A 21,531-nucleotide genomic window follows, 5' to 3' on the forward strand; every position below is an offset into this window, starting at 1 on the left:
GATAAATGGAAGTCATTCTTAAAGCATGAATCAAGTACTAAGGTTGTTGTAGTATCCTCGGGTCATAATAAATAAGTGTGGGTCAGCTGTCACTGAATATATTTTCAGACAGTTGAATCTTTTTTTTGCCCTGACACATGGCTTGCAGGATCTTAGTTCCTCGACTAGGGATTGAACCCAGGCCCCTGGCAGTGAAAGTACAGAGTCCCAACCACTGGACCACCAGGGAACTCCCCCGACATTTGCTTTTATGCATCTGTGTATCTCTCATGGTCACCTGATGCGAAGAGCTGACTCCTTGGAAAAGACCCTGATGCTGGAAAAGATTGAAGGCAGGAGGAGAAGGGGACAAGATGAGATGGTTAGATAGCATCACCGACTCAATGGACATGAGTTTGAGCGAACTCTGGGAGATGGTGGAGGACAGAGGAGCCTGGCATGGTGCGGACCATGGAGGCACAAAGAGTCTGGCATGACTTAATGACCGAACAACAATAACATTTCTCATTCAGTACTTAAGATCAGAAATGACCCATCTGAGAAAAATGCCTGATTTTACTCCTAATTCTAGTTGACCATAAGTTTCTCAGCTTCAACTTTTCAGGCATCAGTGTTGAATAGAGTGTCACAAGAGTTAGTGTCCAAACTGGGACATTTATTAGAATAATAGGGGACCCTACTTATCATTAGACCAGGCGAGTATAAAAAACAGGACTGTCCCCAAGCAAACCAGGAGATGTAGTCACCCTGTTTTAAAGCCAGAGGTTGAAATGTTTCTGTTTATTCAAGTATATAAGACATTTTGGCTTATATATACTTGGGCACATGTAATTGAGGACAATTTGCAAACAAATATTGCTGGTAAGGAGTTTTTCCCCTACCTGGGCTTATCTTTAGCTTTCATGTAGTCAGATCCTGCAGTCAAAGAACTGGGTCCCTCAGCAGTGAGAGCACAGGGTCCTAACCTTGAGACTGGCAGGGAATTTCCAGCATGACTCTTATGCTTACTTTGTTTACACTTCATTTTGTATCATCTTTTAGCTTTTCATTGAGTTTCCTTTGAAAAGTCCTGATAGGGCTCCAGGTTTTTTTCAGTTTTAAAGGTTGTATGGTGCGTGTGCTCACTCCTAACTGATCCTAATTGTCATAGTTTGTTTGTTTCCCTGACAGTTCATTTCAAACAGTCTTGGGATTCTGCTTACACGGTTTTATTTGCTCACTTCACTTAAAGATAGTCCCCAAGAAGGAACCCATGGAGAGTCCATCCATGCCTAGCCCCAGTTCACTAACCAAAGCGTTTGTGACGTCAAGGAGGCCCCACATGTGGTTGTTCAATTTTAGGATGATATTTAGGCAGCTCTATGGGTCTAAACAAAGTAATACTGCGTAATCGGTATATTCCTTGTGTTGGCCCAAAAGTTTGTTTGGGTTTTTCTAGAAGATGTTGTAGGAAAATTCGAACGAACGTTGTGGCCAAGCCAATATAATGTGGTCATAGAGAAAAAGGTCTAAGCTAGGTACGCAAGATACTTTGAGTTTTTCAGTTTTGCTCATGTTGATAGGAGATTGTTTATTGAGCTGGTGGGGGGGAAAAAGACACAGAACTGAACAAATACAGTGGTGTTTTTAATGGCATAGAAGATAGCAGTTGTCATAAAGATCATGGCAGTTTGTGATCCTGGGGTAGCAGCGTTTTGAGAATTGTTTTTGCTGCAGGATATCTCTCTAAATCATGTCATTGACTGAGTGGCATTTTCCAAAAATGACACTGTGGAATGTTAGTTTTGGATGGAGTTTTAATAAAATGTCAGCTGGCCAGTTTTACGCAGATAAGTTTTCACATTTTGTTTTCAAATGAGTACGGTCGTATGCCTTGGCAGAGATGATCGGCCCCTAGTCACCTTTGGAGATGACTCTGTGGGTGGAAAACCTGATTGTCAACCAGCATCATAAACCACCCCACATTCTGCAAGTTTATTTTGAACTGATTTCCTAAAACCACATTTTTATTTAATCTATAGAGCTGGTAACTTTAATTTTTTTGGTGCACAGCATATACGTGTTAAGTAGAGAAATTTTTGAGAGATTCATTAATACTGAATTGATACAGACTTTAAAAGGATTCCTTTCAGGATGTTCTTTGTTTCTACATGAATTTTTTAAGTGATCTGAAATACGTTAAAAGTTACAAAAATAGAATTAATGGCTTTTTTTTTTTTTGTCTGCACTGGGTCTCCATTGCTGCATGTGGGCTTTCTCTAGCTGGGGTAAGTGGGGGCTTCTCATTGCGATGGCTTCTCTTATTGCAGAGCACAGGCTCTAGGGCACGTGGGCTTCAGAAGTTGTGCTCCCAGGCTCTCGAGCACAGGCTCCGTAGTTGTGGTGCATGGGCTTAGTTGCTCTGTGGCACGTGGGATCTTCCCGGACCAGGGATCAAACCCGTATCCCCTTAGTTGCACGGTGGATTCTCAGCCACTGGGCCACCAAAGAAGCTGCCAAGTTAGTGATTCTTAAAAGGCAATTCAATACATTCCATCTGCTTTTTCTTCAGTGCCAAAATAGTGGTTCATCTTCACCCGGCTGCTTCTAACAAAGAACCCGGCCCATTCCAGAGCAGTAAGAACTCCTACATCAAGCTCTCCTTCAAGGAACATGGCCAGATTGAGGTAAGTCTCCTTATGAATAAAACTGAACTAGAAAAGTGGCTTTGTATAAATTCTGGTTGTTGTTTGTTTATAGGATGGAAGGCAGTATTGCTCAACATACCCGTTTTCACCATAACTTTCCAATGAACTTTTCATCATCTCTTAAACCTGATCAGTGAAGAATATGAAGTTTAGGTTTCAGTGGGAACAGGAAGCAGGAGGATGTGGGAACAGGAAAGATCGGAGGCTGGAAATGAGCTAAGTCGTGGCACTAGGTGACTAGTGAGGATTCGGTGCTGTAATTTGTTTGGATGAAGGGACAGAGGATGATGCAGTGAAATGTGTAACTTCCTCTGTGCCTGACAGTTCACCAGCCTTACACCAGGCAGTCTACCTTTATTAACTCCATACCAATCTAACTGTTGTAAGTTCTTATTCCACAGTATCATGGTTTATACGTTCTGGCTAATAAGTTGGTATGTAAATATTCTTTAGACATTGATAAGCCTGTGTTTATCTCCCCACCAGGATCATAAAGTATGTATGTTCTTTTTCTTTATAGCATCTGACCCAGTGTTCTCGATCCGCAGGCTCTGAGCAAATTGAAGTGACTAACTCAAGTCATTCTCACTGTAGTTGAAAGATACAGTTGTTGTTTTTTTTTTTTACGAGCATAGGCATGTTTTGGCCCTAATATCTGGCCTCACATTTTAACTAGACAAATTATTCTCTGCTTCCTTCATGGATAATGGTTGTGTATTTTTCTTGGCACTGGGTCAGTTTCAGTATGGATCGAAAACAATCCACACATGCAGGATTGTTTAAAGTCAGTCTATTTATTTCATTGTCACTCATCTGTTTGTTGAGAATAGTTCACTTTATGTAGAAGGTCAGTTCCTTCTTTTTTTTTTTTCTTTGTGTTTTCTGAAGTTGATCCAAGAAAAGAACTTCCTTTGATTTCCTTTGATGTCTCTGAGAATTCTAGGCTTGTCACAAATGACCGAACAGACCTCTCAACTAAACAAATGTTAAGTAATGATGTATATGAGGATGGCGCAGCCTGCCTGATTCAGTATCGTGTATTAACACATATATATGGAATCTTGAAAGGCGGTACTGATGAACGCATTTGCAGGGCAGCAGTGGAAACGCAGACTTGTGGACACAGTGGGGGAAGGAGGGCTGGGACAAATTGAGAGTAGCATTGAAACATATGCACTCCCATATGTAAAATTAGATCAGCCGTGGAAATTTGCTGTGTGACGCAGGGAGCTCAGCTCAGTGCTCTGCGACAACCTAGAGGGGTGGGATGGTTGGGAGGTGGGAGGGTTCGAGAGGGAGGGGACATATGTATACCTATGGCTGATTCCTGTTGATGTATGGCAGAATCCAGCACGGTGTTGTAAGGCAATTGTCCTTCAATTAAAAAGAATTAAACAAATTAAAAACAAATAAAGTGTTTGTATGTGCATAACAGTTTTACAGGCGTCTATCAGAGGAGATGACACAGCGAAGATGGGAGAATATGCCAGTTCCCCAGTCATTACAAACAAATCGAGGACCCCAGGTATTTTTTTAACTGTTTCCTAATCCAGTGTTTTCAGCTCTGTCTTTGCATCTTCATTAAAGGAAAAAGAGTTCTCTGATTATAGAGCTCGCCAGAAGCAAAATGATGATGTTCTAATTAGAACCTTATTTTCACAGAACCTGACTTAGTACTCTCTAGACAGTAGACACTTGGAAATAACACATGATTAACTACTTACTAACGTAATTTCAGGGTGGCAGGAGTTAGAGTCCATCTTCTGGCATTATGTTTTTCATAATTAGCATGGCATCTGACAGAACAGACAGCAGTACCACGGGGTGACGTTTTCCAGGCCAGTCTCATTCACCACCAACTCTGGACAGGCACTCAAATGTGTAAAAGTAGCTTGTATAATAACTGTCAAGTACCAGAATTTTAACTCTTAATTTTTTGCACATTTGAGGCCCTATTAAATATCTGATACATGCATGATGACTTGCCAGAAAACAAAATTGAAGAGGAAATTTAATTTATACCTGAAATACAGAGTAAAAATATGCCATCTATTTTTGTGTTCAGTCTTTATTTATAATGATTTGAAGGTCATTATGTGTGGCCATAAACCGACAAACGTTTTGAAAGGAAACTGGATGTAATTATGTGCTGTTTTTCTTGGGTTCTTTGCGTGTCCTCTCTCGCCATTGAACACACAGTGTGGTGGGGTTACAAAAGAGTGTGTTCTTCCTATTTGGGACATTTTATTTTCTACTTTTGTTTTTTAGCCAGGAAGAATACGGGCTGTAGGAATCGTAGGTATTGAAAGGAAACTGGAAGAAAAAAGAAAAGAAACTGACAAAAACATTTCTGAGGTAATTCTTACACAAGTTCCTGTCAGCTGTCTTTTTCAGCCATCTTGCTTATTCTTTGGGATACAGCTGTGGCTGCCTTCATTCTGTGTATTGGAATATAGCTTTCCTGAAGCCACAGTTCCCATTGAATGCATCTACTTCAGGTTGGCATAATTAAGCCCAAATGTGTTTTAAAAAGGCTTTCCAGAAAGGAATAAAAAAGAAATACAGATTGATTTTGTGATGTTAGAAAACGTCATGAATTATTGTCCATATATTTTAAAGTCTAGGTGGCATTGACTGGATGGTACTCATAAGGAATTCAAGGTCCCCTGTATAATTATTTTGAATGTTTGATTAACTTAGTTAAGGGGCAAATGCTGTTCTTCGGCCCTTGAGTCTGATTGGGCACCCCCGCTTCAGCACTGAGGACCACTCAGGGACCAGGCACGGAGATAGTAAGAGTGGTTCAGACCAGCACATTACGTCTTCTAGGAGCACAGCTTGCACTTTGGTGTTTCTGAAACCTCATCATATTTGAGGAAATTCAAGTAAAGGGGAGGAGAAGGCAATGGCACCCCACTCCAGTACTCTTACCTGGAAAATCCCATGGACGGAGGAGCCTGGTAGGCTACAGTCCATGGGGTCGCTAGGAGTCGGACACGACTGAGCGACTTCACTTTCACTTTTCACTTTCATGCATTGGAGAAGGAAATGGCAACCCACTCCAGTGTTCTTGCCTGGAGAATCCCAGGGATGGGGGAGCCTGGTGGGCTGCCGTCTATGGTGTCACACAGAGTCAGACACGACTGAAGCGACCTAGCAGCAGCAGCAGCAGCAGCAGCAAGTAAAGGGGAAGGAACTCTAGTTTAAAAAATGAGCAGTGCATTAGATTTGGGCAGTCAGTTAATACATTTACAACATCATCAGTTTTCCCATGTTTATATGAAAATGGTCTTGCATTTTTATGAAATGATTTTATGAAGTAATTTTTATAATTTTTTATAATAGTTTGTAAGTAAAATTCCATTGATGAGCGCTGTTTATGGAATTTCAAAGATTTACCTCAATCAAATAAAGTCCAAACTGCAAATAGTTACCAGATACTTGTGTTAGTCAAGGTTTCTTTTAAGGAGAAGTAGTATTTCAAACGGAGAAGGCAATGGCACCCCACTCCAGTGTTCTTGCCTGGAGAATCCCAGGGACAGGGCAGCCTGGTGGGCTTCCGTCTATGGGGTCACACAGAGTCAGACATGACTGAAGCGACGCAGCAGCAGCAGCAGTATTTCAAAACCATAATCTGCCTGCTAGAAATTTGCATCTCTATTGAGTTGATGTTTATTTGTAACACTTTCCACTGGAAAAAGCTAGGGTTTTTTTTTTAGTAAAAGTGTGTCAAGAGGTCACACTAATGCTTCTTATTCAAATTCAGGACTACACTAGTGAAGAATTACTAAAACAGTTAAAAAGTATATATATATATATTTTTTTTTTGTATATGTTCTTCCCTTTCTTCCCAAATGTAAAACATAGGTGTGCTGTATCTATTAATACACTGTCTGTGCATTCAGCCACCATGTACCCTCTTCCATTTCCCCTGTCATTCGGTCTCATTCGTGAAAAAAACTGTGTGTGATGCGCCTGGTCCCTACATTCACTTCCCTCTGTTCATTTCTGTTGTCTGACGCTCATCCTCTCATAGATGTTTGAGAAAGTGCTCATGGGAATAATACTCCCTGAATTCTGGCATCTCCGTGTTCCTTGTACACGAAGGTCAGTTTTGCTGGATTTATAGTCCTTGGCTCACATTTTCTTTCCTGAGTGCCTTCAATGTGTGACTTTCACTTTTTCGTCTGACATGAAGTGTTGCCGCCAGAGTAGTGAAAACCTCATATTCTCCGTTCTTTAAAGTCACTTGCTGTTTTTTCTAGATGCTCAACAGATTTTTTTTTTTTTTAATCTTTTGTCATTTTACTAGAATGTTAAGTGTTAGTCATTCTGGATTGTTATTCTCAGGGACACAGTATGCTTTCAGTATTTGGTTTCAGACATGTTTTCTTTTCATTTCAGAGATGTTTTTCTATTATTTTCAATAATCGCTTTGGTATCTTTTTCTTCTGAGACTGTATGTTGCAGCTTTATTGCCAGTCTTCCCTCTTTGTGACTTTCTTCCCAACCCTTTTTGGCTTTTTTATTTTAGAAAAATGTCCTCTTTTTCACTCTTTTTTCTCTTAAGATATTATCTGTTGTGTTTATTCCTCCTGTGTTCATCTAGTAGTATAGTCTTTTTTTTTTCTTTAACTTTTCATTGTATGTATTTATTTTTGGCCACACCGCATGGCCTGCTAGATGTGGGATCTTAGTTCCCTGACCAGGGGTGGAACTTGGTCCCCTTGCGTTGGAAGCACAGAGTTTTAACCACTCGACCACCAGGCAAGTTCCTAGTATAGGCTTTATTTAAAAAATGATTTAAAAAATTCATTCCTGATTTATGGTGTTCTTTCACAACTTCTATCATTTTATCAACATCTATCAGCTCATTTTGAAACCGAAGGTTAATTTTCGATCCGATCTGTGAACATGTTTTTCTGGCTTTCTTTCATTATCTGTAATGTTACTCGGCTCCTGATTTTCCTTTTTTCTTGTAGTAACCTTGTGTGGGATTTGACCTTGATACTTTGCTGTTGCTAATTTTCATGTGAAATTAGTTTTCCTGAATTTTTAGAGGAAGGCCTAGCTCAGGGCGGCGTCTCTTACTCCACAGTGCTCACTCTTGTGCTCTGTTCATGCGGGGCACACGAGGGAGGTGACTTGCCGTCCGTGGTTTCCTGGCCCCATGCCCACCCCTGTCTTTAGCTGACCCTTTCCCCGCTTCCTATGTTACTCCTGCCTCACTCAGGTTTTGATTCCTGTCTCAGTAGTTTCTCCCCAATGTGGGCTCCTGTCCTGGCCGGGAAGCCTGGGGGTGGGGGGCCCTTTCCAGAGTTTACAGGCTGCTTCAGCCCTGCCTGAGGACCCCTTGCCCGCATCCACTGCTGAAGTGGGCAAAGCTCTCTCCATTTCAGTCCCTGACCTCAGGTTTGCCCGTCTGCTCTCGAGTGATGCCTGCTGGCTGGGTCGGGGTCTCCTCTCCTCAGGTCTGTCGGTTGCTCTGTTGCCTCCCTTTTCTCTCTCTGCCTCACTGTTAAGATGAGGAGCTCTTGGGGCTCTCGGTGGCTTGTCTCCACTAGCTTGTGTCTTGGGGTTCTTGTGGAGATCTCGTCACTCAGCTTCTTTGTATATGCTGCCTGTGGGTCTTAGAGGTTTTGAGATCTTGTTGGCCCATGTTCATGGTGGGATTTGGAGAGATTCAAAAACGATGCTGCCACAGCCCCCATCTTCCCTGAATCCTCTAGTCCCATAAAATTCCAGCATTTTCTCATGAGAGGGCTTCTTACTATCCAGAGAAGGGATCATCTCAGGGCTGGTGACGAGACTTGGAACAAGGGTTATGAGGACTTGGGTTTCCTGATTTGCAGATGAGTGTGGTCTGCTATGTCCCAAGCACTCTCTGCCACCCAGAAGGTGCTGTCGCTGTCCTCTTGCGGTGGTTTTTGTAGTCACCCTTCTGTGTGACGCTTGGAGGTGGCATGGAGCAATGAACCAATTTTGCATTATCAGTATTCCCTTTTCCAAAGGCTGCCATACTAACGTGGTATTCAGAATAGCGTTTTTCTTAGCTTATGAACTGTTATTCCACTTCAGTGTGGTTTTCAGAGTTGCATAGTCAGGGGAGTCCACACAAGCATCGGGCTCTTATGCAGGTCATTGATTTCTTCACCAGATGGTCCCAGGTGGCGCAGTGGTAAAGAACCCGCCTGCCAATGCAGGAGACACAAGGGGATGTGGGTTTGATCCCTGGATTGGGAAGATCCCCTGGAGTAGGAAGTGGCAAACCACTCTAGTATTCTTGCCTGGCAAATTCCATGGACAAAAGAGCTGGTGGGCTACAGTCCATGGGGTCACAAAGAGTCAGACACAACTGAGCAACTAACATGTTCAATGCTAATACCAAATTTTAGAATAATAATAGAAATAGAAGTGAGGACGCTTTTAATTATGCTTTATAATTACCTAGAATTTTTTTTATAGGTACTTCTTCCAAAATACTAAAATATTTGTATTTATTTTTTATGGACTATGCACATTAAGGGTTAATTTGTGTATTCTACATAGACTTACCATTATTTTCAGCAGACTTTTTCTATGAAAATATAATACAGTAAATACAATGACTTACCATATAAAAATTTAGAAATGTTGTCTTTTCTTTTCACTTAGGTAAAAGAAATCTAGTAACTGTATATGCAAAGTAAAAATCTAAGTGTGTAAAGTGTCTGCATTTTAATTTTATTTGAAAATGAGGTTGGTATGCGATTTGCCCTCCATTTAAACATTTGAATAGCCTTAGTTTCAGGGCCGTTGCCCAAAGTTTCCCACAAAAGGTTTCCTGCATCTGCTGGCCGCTGCTGATAAGAATCCAGTGTTTAAGCCTTTTGTTTATCTGAGGAAATTCCTGTTAGGTGTGTGCACATTCGTTCCCCTTTGTTTTCGGTAGCAGCCCAGTGAGTTGACCATAAGAATTGTACACAGCACTCTATTCTTTCAGCAAAGTCTTTCTGCAGATGGGGGATACGTTCCTGCATGTCATTAAGACGGGCATCAGCCAGGCTGAACCCGTGGACCGCTGTTCTCGGTGGATTGAAAGAGTTTTCAATTAATGATAAGCTGCTTAATTGGTTTTAAAAAGTAACATCTGTGCACATGAGTTAGATGCTATTCTGCACTGGAAGTGTGTGAGTGTGTGCTCATTTGTGTCCGACTCTTTGTGACCCCATGGACTGTAGCCCGCCAGCCTCCTCTGTCCATGGGATTCTCCAGGCAAGAATACTGGAGTGGGTTGCCATGCCTTCCTCCAGGGGATCTTCCTGATCCAGGGATCGAACCTCCATCTCCTTCATTGGCAGGCAACTTCTTTATCATTGAGCCACAAATACTTGAATTATAAATATATCTGATCAAGTTTGAAGAGGCCTTTGGAGGGGATGGATGTTCATTGTGGTACATCAAACAGTTGATGGGTTTTATTTAGATATGCTTTGGTGGTATTTAAATGTTCTCTTGTGATATCCAGTTTAGCCAAGGCTACAAGTATAATCTGTGTAATATTCAAGGCTGAGGTTTATGGTTTTGGTTAATTACACCTGCTATTAAAGCCGAAATTGTTGGACCCAAAGAAGTATTCCTGCAGCTGCATGTTGCCATTTTCGGCCAGGAAAACTGTACGACACCTGTGATTCCTGACCTCTTATCTGGGAAAAACCGGTGACAAATTTTCTTACTTGTGTCAAAGAGATAATATTTTCTGAACTATTGTGTCACCTTTTGTTTGTTTAATCAGTAACTGTTTTCTTTCTGAAAATTTGTTTTTTGTAGTTGGTTTTGGAAATTTGACAGCTTCTAAGCTAAACTGAATTCTTTAGGATAAGGTAGATTTATGACTATATAACTATTCCTATAAATAAGTTGATATTTGTCAGAAAATTTCATAAATTTCTATCATAGGGAAGAAAATAGAGTGCTTCATTGCTTTAAAACGTCTCAGTTCTTTAGACAAATTCCAACAAAGTCTCATTTCTCATTTCAGGCCTTCGAAGACCTCAGCAAGCTAATGGTCAAGGTATATGTCATTTACATGTATTAAATTCATGCCAGTTATAATACACTTTTGAAAATTTATTTTGTTAGCAGACATTTAGGGACATTATTTCTTTTTGCTCTTTTTCTGTTCTCTTGACAGGCTAAGGAAATGGTGGAGTTATCAAAGTCCATTGCTAATAAGATCAAAGACAAGCAAGGTGACATCACAGAAGATGAGGTAAATGGGTGGCCTCTTTAAGGCTTTGAGAACTAGATTACAGAGATAACACAAGGGCATTCTGGTGGTTTACCAGCATGCTATTTCTTAAAATAGTGTTTGATTTCTTGTAGGACTTGAGGATATATGACAATGTGGAAGAAAAAGTCAGCCATAAAAACTTTGTTAGCTCTAGCAGAATTAAAGGATATTTCAGTACTTTTCCTGGAATGTAGAAAATAAGAGATACTGAAATGTGGAAGTTTGTTCTTGACATACCCTTAAGTTTGATATGTTTCATTAAATTTGTCTACAATCTGGTCACAGCTGTTTTCCTAGGTTTTTGGTTTTATCATTTGGTTGACATTAAGCAGAAGGATGGTTGTTACCTGAGTCTCATCTGCCACCAAACCTGTGGGGTAAATAGAAACTGAGATACTAAGGCAGGAGGAGAGTAATGATCCGATTTATGCCAGGAAATACTAGGAATTCACTCATATATTTCACAGCATAGAAACACAGTAGAAGAGATGGGTAGATATAGAAATAATCGAGTGGAACTGAATGTCTGGTGGATTTCAGATGCTGGGTAGAGAGACTAAATCTGCATAGTCTTTTTGTGTATCTTTCCCTCTCCTTATAGACCATCAGGTTTAAATCCTATTTGCTGAGCATGGGGATAGCTAACCCGGTTACCAGGGAGACCTATGGCTCCGGCACACAGTACCACATGCAGCTGGCCAAACAGCTGGCTGGAATACTGCAGGCACCTTTGGAGGTAAAAACAAAATCTTAATGGTCTCTTTAAATTGTGTTAAATTATTTTTGTGTCATCAGAGGTCTTAAGAGCTTAACTCCTTTCATGATGTGGCTTCTATTCAACCAACATGTTATTTTTCCTTGCAGTAATAAACTAAACTAGTTCAGTGATTCTTTGGAGAAGGCAATGGCACCCCACTCCAGTACTCTTGCATGGAAAGTCCCATGGATGGAGGAGCCTGGTAGGCTGCAGTCCATGCTAAGGGTCGGACATGACTGAGCGACTTCACTTTCACTTTTCACTTTCCTGCATTGGAGAAGGAAATGGCAACCCACTCCAGTGTTCTTGCCTGGAGAATCCCAGGGACGGGGAGCTTGGTGGACTGCCTTCTATGGGATCGCACAGAGTCGGACACGACTGAAGTGACTTAGCACTTAGCAGTGATTCTTTGTCAATAATTTTCTAAATTGTTTTTAATTTCCATTTCAGATATCTAAATCTGTTTGATACAAAAAGTCTTTCTTATCTCTTATTTTCAAAAGGAAATATATAATATGTATATATTTTAGACACATTTTTTTCATATACCGTGTGCTATTAATAACTTCATAATACAGTTTCATATTCTAGTTTAACATTATTCAGGGAATCAAAACTTTATTAAAGCACCTGTATTAAGAAATATTTCAAACAGATGACAGAGTAGGATAGCATAATGAATCCCTATGTCCCCATCATCCAGCTCCACTCAAAATTATTTTAAAGTGAATCCCAGACATCATATCCCTTTACCTGTAAACATTTAACTATGTAATTATAGTGATAAAGATGCCTTTAAATGTGATTATAATCCCATTTCACACCTAAAAATTAAAAAATAATTTTTTAGTATTATTGGATACCTAGTTAGTATTCACATTTTCTGCTGCAGTTGATTTGTTCAAGCCAAGATACATTGCAAATGTTTGATTTCTTTCAAGGTTTTTTTTTTTTTTTTTTTTTTAATTCTATGGGTTTTTCCTTCTCCCATCTCTTTTTTCCCATCATACAATTTATTTACTGAAGAAGCTAGTAGTTTATCTTACAGTGTTTCAGAGTTGGATTTTGCTAACTGTAAGTTACCATGCTTCACCATCTTATGTGTTCCCTGTAAATTGGTAGTTATATCTAGAAGTTCTTTTTTTTTGTCCTAATAAAAATATTCCATAGAGGGTTTTGTGCGTTTCCATCAGAAGGTATGTTATATATGATTATCTTTTTTGTGTGATATTAACAGCTACTGACAGTCATTATCTATATCTGTTACTTCATTAGGGGTTGCAAAATGGTGATATTTAATTCCATCATTTATTTAGTTATTAGCTGGAATAACTTAAAACATTTAAATACACTTTTTGAAACATAGTGTCCAACCCCTCTTTTTATTTAAGTAAATGTTAAAACAGTAATTATAGTATTAAAGTCCAAATAGGGAATTTGAAGTGCCTCCTGGTATCTGAATAGGTTCCTGGTGTGTAAATATAGTTTTCAAAAGCTTCTTAAGAAATTTTATAATTTATGATTTTGCTCTGATTATGATTTCTATTAGGAAGTGCTAACTAGTGCTAATTATAATGTTTCTTTTTATTTAATATTTTAACAGGAACGAGGGGGAATAATGTCACTTACAGAGGTGTACTGTTTAGTAAACCGAGCTCGAGGAATGGAAGTAAGAATTTTTAGATATGCTTTTGGCTAAATATAGACTTTCTTGATAGAATACAAATTCTCCTACAATGAATACAATCTGAGGAAGGGCTGTGAATATCAAAAGTATTGATATTTTGAAAAGCAGTGTGGTGCAGTGAAAAAGAACACTGCCCTGGGATCCAGAGGGTAGATTCTGTTCCTGGTTTTGCTCAGTGACTTTGAGTAGCTTCCTTAACCTCTCTGGAACTCAGGGTTTTTACCTTTAAGATAGGGTTTAGATTGAGTGATACCTCAGCGTTCTAATAGCCTGTGTTTGTGTCGTGATGAGCAAGACTATGCCTGGTGACCTTACTCTGTGATTGTTAACTGTTTTGAATGAACCTGGCTGGACTCAGATTGCCTGTTGATAACACAGTGGGGAAGCTGCCCTGTTCCTTTGGCTTAGAATCAGCCCCAGCTACACCTCAGCTCTCGCTGTCCTTTCCACTCACATGTCCTTGGCCTCCAAGGGTCTGTCTGTGCAGTCTCTCTGCCCTCCACGCAGATAGCTCACACATGTGTCTCCAGTGCTCACCCAGGTTCCCCAAGTCAAAGCTCTGCTCTGTATTTTTTTGTTTTTTTGAAATTTTTGACTGTGCCACACGGCATGTGGGATCGTAGCTCCTCAACCAGGAATTGAACCCACATCCCCCTGCATTGGAAGTGACCACTGGACCACCAGGGAGGTCCCTCTGCTCTGTGTTTTAATTTGAGCAGTCATAGTAATCATCCCGGTGGGTACTTATTATCCACCAGGCGCTCTGCACGTGTTCTCTGCTTATCCTCCCCATCACTCAGTGTGGTAGCTACTTTTACTCTCCCCATCTGGGGGACAATTAGGGGATGAGGACACTGAGGCTCAGGAAGATTCAAAAGCTTGACCACGGCTCTATCAGGAGACAGTCTTGTGACAGAGATTGGGACTCAGGCTGGACTGGCTCCGGAGCTATTCCGTGTGACTCACAGCTGCTGGTCACCACTGTACTGAACTGATTCTTCAAGGCCACGTGAGCCAGAAGGGTAGCCACTACGTAGCTACAGGTGACGATCGTGAACTTGAAATGCAGGTAGTCCAAATTGAAGTGTGCTGTAAGTGTGAATTACACCCTGGATTTAGAAGACTTTGTATAGAATAGAGAAGTGTTAACTATCTTATTAATGATTTTTATATCAATTACAGGGCAAATTTTTGGCTCTTTTGGGTTGAATAAAATATATACATTAAAATTAATTTAATCTGTGTATTTTTTAACGTGGCTACTAGAAGGTTTTAAATTACCTATATGACTTGTATTATATTTCTTTGGATAGCACTGCTCTAATGAATAGATGTCTTTGCTTCTTTGTTAATCCTTTTTGCCTTGTAAGTGAGTAAGCCACCTAAAATCCTTGATGCATGATCATTTTACACTTATCTCTTCTGTTTGAGTGGTCATCATAATTACATAGCATCACTCTATTAAATTTGCAGTGTAAATGGTAAACTTGTATTTTTCCCCCCCTCTCTAGTTGCTTTCACCAGAAGATTTAGTGAATGCATGCAAGATGCTGGAAGCGCTGAAACTACCTCTCAGGTAAAAGAACCTTGTGGGAAGTTTGCCGTCTGTTGTCACAATTCCACCCTGAGTAGACAGAACAGCCCTGTAGGTCTGTCCTCTTGCATGGTGAGCCAGCATATACGTCACTCTTCTGGAAGTTTGTTTCTCACATGTGGGCAGGAATCACCTGGTACCATGGACATCTGTCATCCCAGCTTCCATCCTTCTCAGGGCTGTGCAGGGCCTCAGGGGCAGGTGGTCAGACTCTTGCCAATGTGGGCTCCTCCCATGAGGTCACAGTGACCAGTCTTTCTGTCCTTACACAATTTTTTTTGTCTTAGTCTCTGGAGACCTGGAAGTACAGTCAGCTGTGAATTGTGTTTTCCTTATCCTCAGGTTTTAAAAAAAGTAGCCAGGCATATTTTACTTAGCACGTGGATTACAGTTCAGAATTTCATTAACTGTTTATGAGCTTTTTTGGTTATGCTTTAGTCACCCATGGTCGTTGTATCTGAAATGCTGTTTTGTGTTAATATTGCCCTCAGACCTGGGCATAAATGAAAGTAAAAAAATATTTTCGCCTCCCCGAGGGTCCAAGATCCCAGATGTTCACGGCTTTGTTCTCCCTTCTGCGACTTTTAGACTCCGCGTGTTTGACAGCGGCGTCATGGTCATTGAACTTCAGTCCCACAAGGAGGAGGAAATGGTGGCCTCAGCCTTGGAGACGGTACGGGGACCCCGTTTCCTCCCTCCCTCGTTAGAGCTTGCCCCCCGAAGACCCCAGTGCTTAGCAACTTGAGAAACAGGATTTCCTTTTGAATTTAACTTTGCTAAAAAGTAATGTTCACAGACCCAATTGAAAACGGTTGATCATTAACAATGAGTGACTATTCATCACATTTATACTTTGAAAGCTCTTTGAAACTTGCCAACACTCATAACATTTTGTAAGTAAGGGGAGCTAGAATGAGGGAGGTGCTTACTCCCTTTCTGTTTGAAACTCAGCCTTGAGAGTAAGTTTTTAACTTTGTCAGAGTGTTACCCATGATTGAACTTTTTCTTTTAGTCATACCCACGTAAGCTGCATTGTAAACATTGCAAATTGTTTTGTAAAATAATTGCTTCAAAAAATATGGAAAGCAACTGTAGTTTAGGTGGATTTTGCTGGCCAAACTGATTATTTGTTAGGACCTTGAAATATTCTTATTTTAAATTTGATGAAAGTTTCAAGACTATACATATTCCGATCACATACTTAAAACCAGTCCTGTGTATAAGGGTCCTTCGCTGGAGCATGTACTATGCACTCAGTTAGAATTTGTTGTATGTTCCTTTTCAGACTATGAAGTACATTGCCCTTATTGGGCTTCCCAGGTGGCGCTAGTGGTAAAGAACCCGCCTGTGGATGCAGGGTACTTAAGAGACACGAGTTCAATCCCTGGGTCTGGAGGATCCCCTCGAGGAGGGCATGGCAACCCACTCCAGCATCCTTGCCTGGAAAATTCAATGGACAGAGGAGCCTGTCGGGCTATAGTCTGTGGGTTCGCAAAGAGTTGGACAGCACTTAAGGGACCTCGCGCACACACGCACACACTCCCTATTACACAATGTTTCAGTCTACAGTGTTTGTTTTGGGTCCTTCCACTTTTGTAGACTTAAGCATTAGTGAAGAAGCTTTAGTTCTGGAGTGATTTTAGTAGAAAATTCAGTCAATTATTTCCTGAGTATACACATAGATATTCTCAGGTTAGTACCGAGGTGGCCTAAATGATCACATTTTTTTTCCTGCTCTGTGTTTCTGTTAGGTTTCAGAGAAGGGATCGTTAACATCAGAAGAGTTTGCTAAGCTCGTGGGAATGTCTGTCCTTCTGGCTAAAGAGAGGTAAGCAAGGTCTCTGCTGCTCACTTGTAGCTATCATTTGTGTTTCTGAATGAATGGATGGATGATGGTGTTTTTTTTCCCCTTGACTCCTAGGTTGCTTCTTGCTGAGAAGATGGGCCATCTTTGCCGAGATGATTCAGTGGAAGGCTTGCGGTTTTACCCAAATTTATTTATGACACAGAGCTAAGAGTTTTGTATCTGAAATAACTTGTTATCCATATACTTGCATCATGGAGAGGTTGAATGCCATTGAGCTAAGGGTAAACCCTGATAAACAGAATTACTGGAACTTTGTAGTATCATACAAGACCCTTTTAATTTCTCCCCAAATATTATGATCCAGGAAGCTTCTCTAGGATATATATAGGAAAAATACAGAAAGCTGAATGCCAATATGAATTCAAAATCATGCTACCGTTGTATAGAAACCCTCAGAGTTTAACTGGAAATTTGGTGGATTTTAACTCGATCTTCAAATCTGACCATTTTTTAAAGAAAAGAATTTAGTTCATTGGGGGAGAAGGAGAAGTTGCGTGTTTGGACAGTTTAGATCGTTATTTTGGTTTGACTGAAATTCACTGAATTATAAAAGAAGTTTTCTTTGCATTTAGTGTGCACCTTTGAGGGGTTTTCATGAAGAAGTTTAGACCTACAGTGTAGTTTAAGAACCTGACAACATCCAACTGCAGGATGTCACGTGAGGCTCTTCCTAAGGGCTTTTTAGAAGCAGCCATAGGCATGTCTTCAGCAGACCAAATAAAGCAGCTTAAAAAAAAGAGAAGTTTTCTTGACTTCCATATATATAATCTGACTAGTTCCTTTTTCTTTTTTTTTAAGTGATGATTTCATGGCTGGCATTTAAAGAATGAAACTATGTCATTCTGTTTTAAAAACTGCTGTGGATTTTGCTAGTGAATTAAAGAGCTGTATGGACATGCCCGGAGATAAGGTGACAAATTTGGGAAGTAGACTGTTCAGGATTTCCCTCAGATTGTTGTGTGGGTGGAGGAGCCTGGAAGAACCTTTAACTAGCTTTACATGAACCTTGGTGCTCTTTTACCTCAAAGCCAAGGATGGACAAATAGAAAGTGGAAATGTTAATATGTCTCCTTTTCCTTCCCTTGAGGAGTTTTACTGCTGAACTTTAAAAAACTCTTTCTATCATCCTCTAGCAATATTTTTTTCCTTTGCTCCACACATTATAATTTGTGTGGAGAAACTCTCACTAGGAAGTATTACTGAGATGACTGGCAAATATTGAATCCAGATCGCTTGAGTTTTCTAGTGACCGCCTGACTTCATTACTGCAACACGGCGTACAGTCCGATGGCATTACCTCAAACTCAGGGACACCACAGGGAGAGCCCCTTTCAAGGCTGAGTTGGCAGTGGAAGGTCACTGATAGGTTTTGGCCAAGCCTCTAAAACGGGTGGTATCTGTACTGAGAGAACCTTTGAGACCAGGAGGCAGAAACGCTCAGGCTGAGACTCTGGGCTCCCTGAGACATCCTCACTAAGAAGTGGAGGACCACTGCCGGGCTGCTGCAGATGCCCTATGGGCAAGGTCCGGGCACCCTCAGCTGCAGACCCAGGGAAACCCTCCACGTGCAGCCAGAGTCGATCCCTGACCCCTGCCTGATCCCTGTTGCTGCTTCACATCCTCCAGTGTCACGGGAACGTCATGGCTGAAGCATCCTGACTTAGTTCCAAATCTGTCGCTGATTCCACGTGGTGATGACACACCCCTTAACATCCCCTCTCATTTGTCTGGGCGGAAATTCAGTGTCTGGCTGCCCAAGTCTTTGGAGCCGTTGTGTATGGTTTTTGGCATGTCACTCCTCTCTGGGAAGCACTCTGTCTCACACACACACACACACACACTCATCTCATTCACTCCATATCTCATCTGGCCAAAGTTTTTAAAAATTACACAGATAAATAATCTGTTTCACCAGTTGGAATGAGTTGCAACTAAGATTGTTAGAGCTACTGGGTCTTCTAGCTCTAATGGTGTTGATTCATTACAGCAGACTCATGAGTCAGCATATTTACTTATACTAGTGTGACAACACATTAACAAAAATGGAGCAGTCTGAATTATATAAAGTGAACTAAAGTCACATGAATCTAGTTTTGCAAATGTCACATTAATTAAAAAACAGGTATGATTGATTTTATTGTTTTAAAGTGGGCATTCTTCACTGTTTCCAGACCTCTATATGTATATTTTTGTTCTTTGTGTTTTGTTTTTGCCAAATAAGGTGTCATTTTCATGCCTTTGTTGGTAGAGGTTATGTTTGAATACAACCAGTCAGGCCCTAAGTGCAAAAAAGTTCCGTCTTCTTGGTGCTTATCACTGTTATATTATTATTTTTGCTTTCTAACTTTGCTCTTCAAAGCACAAATCTGTAGCTTTATGATAATGGAGTATTTCTAGTCACATACTGTCCAATTTTTTACATTGTACAAGTGAAGAATGTTTTCAGGGTTAAATGATTGGTATTAATGTATACAGAGTAAAATTATTGCAAAATTTAAAAATGATTTTTCTTGACTTGGTGTTCTTTTTAAATACTCTTTGAAAATGTATGAAAATGATAAAGGTTTAGTCAGAATAAACCCATATATTAAGATTTTTTCTTTTAGATTTTATAATCAAGTTGATTATAAATATTTTTGACCTCAAGGTCTTACTATTTTAGTTGTGTTAAAAAATGGGAAATGACTCATGAACTGTTCTTTTTTATTTTTTTTAATTCTTGATGTGAATTCCACTGTTGATTGACCATGTGTATATATGTGAAGGTACTATCTCTTGTTCCCTGTTACCAGACTAAGCCAACCAGACATGGATTTATCATGTCATTATTCTCATGTTCAGATACTTAGAATGGTTCTTCCTTGCCCAACAACCTCCGAGTTTCCATCTGATACAGTAGAGTCACAACTTCTATGATGGGTAGGTTTTAAGGACTATGCTTAAGGATGGAATCAAGCATGCTCAAAATGATCCGTGAAAATCTCTGAAATTGCCAATAAAGTTCTCTATATAATCTTACAAGTAGAATGGCTGTAAAGTGATACATGGCTATGAATATTTTATGACTATAGCAAGTAAAATATATAATAAAAGACTATATATCAACAGTAGACTTTTGTAGTACCAATAATTAAAGTACTTAAGTGTGTCTTTTTTGTTTTCCTTTTTCTTCACTATGCTGATAGGTATGGCTGAATTTATGTAAATGTATCGCTGATCCTACTCCTTATGATAGATCTTAAGTGTCAGCTCCACGGGGGCAGAGATTTTTCTCTGCTTTGTTCACGGATGTGCCCTCAGCCTAGAGTGAGGCCTGGCACACAGTAAGCGTCCAACGAAATGACAACCAAATGAGCGACCGCCCGTGTGTGTGCCTGCTTATAAATGGGCTTCACTTCACCCTACTTTCATCTCTCATTGAATTCAATAAAAAGAAACATTTTTGAATACCTGTTGACTTTGTGTGAGGAACTGGGCCACTGGGGGATACAGAAACGAATAAGATGCAGGCCCTGCTTTTAAGAGGGTAGCCTCACTGGGACATAGACATGTGAGCAGCCTTAACTGAAGATGGGAATGAAGTCTGTGCCATGGCAGGGGCACGGGTGCCATGCTTGGAGGACAGAGGAGGGAGGCTTCTGTTCTGATGGAGGACAGTCTGAGAAGGTCTGGTGGGAGAGGAGGAGCTGATCCACTAGGCTCAAGAGAACCAAGAGATGGTCAGGGGAAGGCATTGATCAGGCCCTTCCTCTTCCTGGGCCACATTGCCCTTGTTCAGACGTCCCTTTGTTATTTCCTCCCATCCACCCACCCCTATCCTAATAATCAAAACCATACTTTGCTCATTCCCACCTGCTCTAGAAAAATCTGTTTCCGGGACACAACTACTATTCCGAAACCCAATTAACCATATATTGGGTTGGTCAAAAAGTTCATTTGGGTTTTTCCATAAGCTCTTACGAACTTTTTGGCCAGCCCAACACTTGACTGTCTTTTATCTTGTTCTCTGTTATCTCGATGCCACAAGAAAATAGAGAAATTAGATTTCTTTAAGTTATAAGGAATATCACACAACACCTCTTTGGAATTCCCAGTGACCTACATCAATAATTGTACAAGGTAAATTCCTAGTTAAGTATTCACTCAGTTGAGTGGCTTTTCAATTATAGTGTGTCTTGAGTCTGAAACTTTAGTCTGTGTCCTTTACTCTCTTTCCAAGAGGCTTCTTATCCACACTTGTCCAGCCTCAGCCTGTCTGAGATACGCTGTCTTATTCAAATTCCATAACATGGGCCAGGTCCATGATGTGGGAAGCGTTCCAGAAAAGTTAGATTAACACACACATAAGGTCTTATTTTCACAATGTGACAATTGGGTCAATCATTTTCTTTCTTGTGCTCTAATAATCACAAGTCAGTTAAAGCTTGTCTCTCAGAGTGTTATCTAGGGGGAAAAAAATCTCCCTATTTATATAAAGGGTATTATTGAGATAATGAACACATTTTACACAATTTGCAAAAGATCCCTTGACCAGTCACTTACTCAAGATATCTTTGTCAGCCAGCTTGTTTTAGTTTAATACAGCTAAGACCATACCACGGTTCTTTTGAAAGTTTTTTCCTTTAAATTTCTGTTGGCTTCTTTTTAGAAAGGATTAAACTGTCTTA

The 21,531-nt window shown here is 40.3% G+C and overlaps 1 protein-coding gene across 2 annotated transcripts in view; it reads left to right on the top strand.

Annotated features, from left to right (window-relative positions):
• VPS36 (vacuolar protein sorting 36 homolog) overlaps positions 1-20,313 on the top strand; it is a 31,926-nt gene extending 11,613 nt beyond the window's left edge. For both annotated transcript variants that reach the window (XM_061434704.1, XM_061434705.1), the window contains exons 4-14: positions 2,552-2,666; positions 4,123-4,212; positions 4,956-5,042; positions 10,708-10,740; positions 10,861-10,938; positions 11,561-11,695; positions 13,320-13,385; positions 14,915-14,979; positions 15,586-15,670; positions 16,749-16,825; positions 16,919-20,313. In XM_061434704.1, coding sequence (XP_061290688.1) covers positions 2,552-2,666; positions 4,123-4,212; positions 4,956-5,042; positions 10,708-10,740; positions 10,861-10,938; positions 11,561-11,695; positions 13,320-13,385; positions 14,915-14,979; positions 15,586-15,670; positions 16,749-16,825; positions 16,919-17,012 — 925 coding nt within the window. In that variant the 3' untranslated portion in view covers positions 17,013-20,313. The remainder of the gene's footprint in view (positions 1-2,551; positions 2,667-4,122; positions 4,213-4,955; positions 5,043-10,707; positions 10,741-10,860; positions 10,939-11,560; positions 11,696-13,319; positions 13,386-14,914; positions 14,980-15,585; positions 15,671-16,748; positions 16,826-16,918) is intronic.
• The last annotated feature ends 1,218 nt before the right edge of the window (positions 20,314-21,531 follow it).

This window comes from Bos javanicus, chromosome 12 (assembly GCF_032452875.1).
Source record: "Bos javanicus breed banteng chromosome 12, ARS-OSU_banteng_1.0, whole genome shotgun sequence".
In the NCBI taxonomy this organism is placed as follows: domain Eukaryota; kingdom Metazoa; phylum Chordata; class Mammalia; order Artiodactyla; family Bovidae; genus Bos; species Bos javanicus.